The sequence below is a fragment of the Charadrius vociferus genome, unplaced genomic scaffold (assembly GCF_000708025.1).
Source record: "Charadrius vociferus isolate BGI_N301 unplaced genomic scaffold, ASM70802v2 Scaffold1283, whole genome shotgun sequence".
Lineage (NCBI taxonomy): Eukaryota > Metazoa > Chordata > Aves > Charadriiformes > Charadriidae > Charadrius > Charadrius vociferus.
Genome location: NW_009647772.1, coordinates 1 through 4,491, shown reverse-complemented (window position 1 = coordinate 4,491; position 4,491 = coordinate 1). Strand labels below are relative to the sequence as shown.

At 41.4% G+C, this 4,491-nt stretch overlaps 1 protein-coding gene across 1 annotated transcript; it reads left to right on the top strand.

Annotated features, from left to right (window-relative positions):
- Nucleotides 1-86: 86 nt before the first annotated feature.
- Nucleotides 87-3,011, top strand: LOC104284110 (the record flags this gene model as incomplete). The annotated part of the gene is given in 4 exon segments (XM_009882397.1): nt 87-521; nt 523-1,152; nt 2,188-2,303; nt 2,933-3,011. Coding segments are annotated over 4 exon segments (1,260 nt in total), but the record flags the coding sequence as incomplete, so codon positions are not given.
- Between the last annotated feature and the right edge of the window lie 1,480 nt (nt 3,012-4,491).

Genomic DNA, 4,491 nt, shown 5'->3' with positions numbered 1-4,491 from the left:
TGGGACTGAACGGGTATAAAGTTTCTAAAGAAAAGGCACAAATAGCATGCCAGACGGTACTGTATTTAGGTTGTGAAATCTCACAGGGACAGCGAAAACTGGGAATAAATCGAATTGAGGCCATATGCGCCATCCCAGAACCCCGGAATTTACATGAGTTAAGAACCTTTTTGGGAATGACAGGGTGGTGTCGATTATGGATAATGGACTACGGGCTTATTGCTAGACGACTGTATGAGGTGCAGAAATCACCTGTGTTTGTTTGGAGTAAACCGCAGAAAGAAGCTTTTAAGAAACTGAAGTTGGCGCTGAAAACAGCCCCTGCCCTGGGACTCCCGGACTTGACCAAGGAATTCCAATTGTTCGTGCATGAAAGACAGAGACTGGCTTTAGGAGTATTAACCCAAAAGTTGGGCAGCTGGAAAAGACCTGTAGGCTGTTTCTCTAAACAACTGGATCCGGTAAGTGCGGGATGGCCCTCCTGTTTGAGAGCTGTGGCAGCGACCGTGATCTTAATACTAGGAAGCTAGAAAGCTGACTTTGGGTAAACATATGGATGTATTTGTGCCACATATGGTGACAACTGTTTTAGAGCAAAAAGGGGGGCATTGGCTGTCACCCAGTCGGATGATGAAATATCAGGCAATTCTAACAGAACAAGATGATGTAAGTTTGAAAACCACTAACTTGTTAAATCCGGCAGTTTTTCTTGGAACAGATCCAGAAGAGGGAACTCTTGAGCATGACTGGGTGGAAGTTATCGAGCACACCTATGCAACCAGAATTGATCTAAAAGATGTACCTCTCGCAAACCTGGATTGGGAATTGTTCACTGATGGAAGCAGCTTCGTGGAAAATGGAACACGATACGCGGGATATGCCGTGACTACGTGGAAAGAAATAGTGGAAGCACAAGCGTTGCCCCCAGGAACATCAGCACAGCGAGCAGAGCTGATTGCTCTAACAAGAGCTCTAGAACTTAGTGACAACAAGAAGGCTAATATATGGACAGACTCAAAGTATGCCTTCGGAGTAGTTCATGTTCACGGGGCCTTATGGAAAGAACGAGGATTGTTATCTGCGCAAGGTACAAACATAAAATATCAAAAGGAGATATTAGAATTAATAACAGCAGTACAAAAACCGGACCAGGTAGCTATAATGCATTGTAGAGCCCACCAAAAGGACTCGTCTAAAATATCCGAAGGAAATGCATTGGCAGATCACACGGCCCGGCAAGTAGCTTGACAGGAATGGGGCAATATAATGGCGCTAATACCCTTAAAGGTAAGTCCACTGCATACTTACCTTCCACAGGATCCTGGATGTTCTCAAGAAGATGAAAGGTTAGCAGAATTGTTAAAGGCTCGGAAAAACGCACAAGGATGGTATGTAACAACAACTGGGCAAGTGATAGTGCCCCCAGCCGTGATGCGACAAATCCTGCAGACTGAGCATCAAAAGTGTCATTGGGGTGCAGAAGCATTAGTAACTTATTTAAGAAGAGGTATAATTTCTACACAGATGTTAACAATGGCAAAAGCAATAGGATCTAAGTGTGAGGTTTGTTTGAAAAATAATCCAGTGGTTAAAAGACCGGTTCAAATGGGGAGAATTAGAGTAGGGATGGAGCCTGGAGATTATTGGCAAATTGATTTTGCGGAGTTACCCAAAGCCCAAGGGTATAAATACCTGCTGGTTGGGGTTGATACTTTTTCTGGATGGCCAGAAGCCTTTCCCTGTCGCACAAACCAGGCTAAAGAAGTAGTAAAATGTTTGTTAAGGGAAATTATTCCGAGGTTTGGAGTTCCATTAGGCATGTCATCAGATCGAGGGCCTCATTTCATCGCAACCATTGTCCAGGATGTGAGTAGGCTGTTAGGGATTACTTGGGACCTACACACCCCTTGGAGACCGCAGTCTAGTGGGCAAGTAGAGAGGATGAACCAGACATTAAAAAGACAAATAAGCAAGATCTGTCAGGAAGCTAAGATACAGTGGCCCCAGGCTCTGCCTATTGCATTATTACGAATTCGAATTAAACCCCGAAGTGGGATGTCAGTAAGTCCTTACGAAATCCTTTATGGTAAGCCATATGAAGCTCCGAAACCAAATTCAGACATGCACATTAAGGGAAATCAGGATGTTTACAATTATGTGTTGTCTCTTGGAAAAATTCTAATGCAGCTGCGGAACACCTTGGTATGGAATAGACCTTTACCTCTGGAGAACCCAGTACACGACATTCAACCTGGAGACCGGGTATACATCCGGAATTGGAGTGAAGAACCTTTGAAAGAACGGTGGGATGGGCTGTACCAAGTACTGTTAACTACTTTTACAGCTATCAAAGTAGAAGGAATAGACTCTTGGGTACACTACACCCGGGTAAAGAAAATTCCGACGGTTTGGGAATCGCAAATGCTTTCGCCTACTAAGCTCAGATTGGCATCTAAATGAAATGTCGGGATTCAATTATAAAGTCCTGTTCGTAATTTGGTTAGCAATACCACTGGAAATAGTTACATTCGTTGAAATTGTGTTAAAAGATAGTGTGACGATACAATGGGTCAGACATAATGCCATTCTGATTTGTGAGTTCAAGAATGACGTTGAATTAGAAATAGGAGATCTAAAAGTGGTCTGGGAGAGAATTGACCAAAACAAATCCGTAGTTAAATTAGAATCAAGAGGATGGGTTCAAAAAGAAATAAGTGAAGACAGGCATTCAGGGAAGACTAGGCTTGAGTTACCCAATGTGACTGAAATAGATCAAGGAGATTACCTATGTTTAGTCGACATTAACGGCAGTACTGATTATGGGAAGCGAACACTGCTGGTAAAATCTCCGGAAGGTTATGGAATAAAAGCAGGGCATGACAAATATCTTGTGACTCTAGGGTCCGATGTTTTAATTTACTGTTACTTGCAGGATCAACGGCCTCCCTATTATGGATGGACCAAAGATGTTTTTCCGGTTCCAACAGATAGTAGACATCAAACAGAGATTCGTATGGGAGGGATGCTGACATATTCAATTAGGAATTTTCAGGAAGAAGATTTAGGAACTTATCGGTGTGAGTATAAAAATAACACAGCAATGGGATTCAGTGAAATTAAAGTTGTAAAAGAAAGGGCCAAAAGAGCAATAGATACGACACGAACAATACAAGTAGCACACCCAAACCCACAAGAAAATTTAATTGTAGGATTAATTAGAGATTTTGGAATAATGCAAAATGTTTCAAAAATTACTGCTTGTCTGCCCTTACCCCAAGCGGCTGGAGAACCAATACCATGGGGAATTATCACTGTAAGACTACCTCCCAAAGAGCTAACGAACTCTACAAAAGAATGTGAAATAGTAGTTCGAGAATGGAAAGAGACAATAGCAGGGTGTCGGTTATTAACAATTACAACAGAACAAGACTGTCGAAAGAAAGAGGGGTATTATACTTGGGAAGTTGGTACGAGAAGATGTATTGTTACCGGGCCAGCAAGAGAGCCCTGTAATAAACTCTGGCTACAGGTAAAGCGTACAAAGAACGAAATGGTATGCCAGAATAAGACTGAGAAAACGTTATGGGATAGTTGGAAAACTCTTTGGGGACCAGCCTTATTAGAGCATTATAGTTATATCAGTGAAATACAATGGTGTTTTGAATGGACTGGAAAAACTAATGAAACTGGTAAAGTATCTCATAAAGATACCTCTCAAAGGGAGAGAGTGCCAGCTGAATGGACCTGTAAAGAGGTATACTCTTGTGATAGTATGTCAACCGAAATTGGGATACCCGCAGTGCAAGCAGCATTAAAATTTGGATGTGAATGTCGAGATTATAGACATCGGCAACAACAAGAATATTCTAGTGGACAGCAGCAACGGAATTGTAAAATTGACACTATACGAAGTCCAGGGAGTCTAGTATGGGTAATGGGGCATGGGCAATGGACAACCCATTTGTCATTAGACGGACCAGTAACCCAAATTACCTTAGGTATCCCCACTTTATGTCCCCTATGGAATCCTATGAAAAGTACTCAAATGCAATATTCGAAAACAAAGGTTAAAAGAGAAATAAATTCAGAAGATGTTTGGCATGAACCTAGCACAAGCGTGGAATTTGAATGGGTTCTGGAATCGATGTTTGCACCAATAGCATCCTATAGAAATAGAGAAATGTTATTTAAATTGTTGGGTCAAACAGAAAGATTAGCTGCAACTACTAAAAAAGGTTTTAAAGATCTTAATTTGCAACTACAAGCTACTTCAAGAATGACCTTGCAGAACAGAATGGCATTAGATATATTGCTGCTTAAAGAACATGGGGTTTGTGGATATCTTAGTGATCGGATTGACCATTGCTGTATCCACATTCCAAATGTTACCCAAGAAGTTGAAAAGGATATATTTCAGTTGCAAGGAATACAAGAAGAGACAAAAGAAATTGAAAAGGAAGCCCAACAAAATTGGGTTGGAGCATTGTTTAA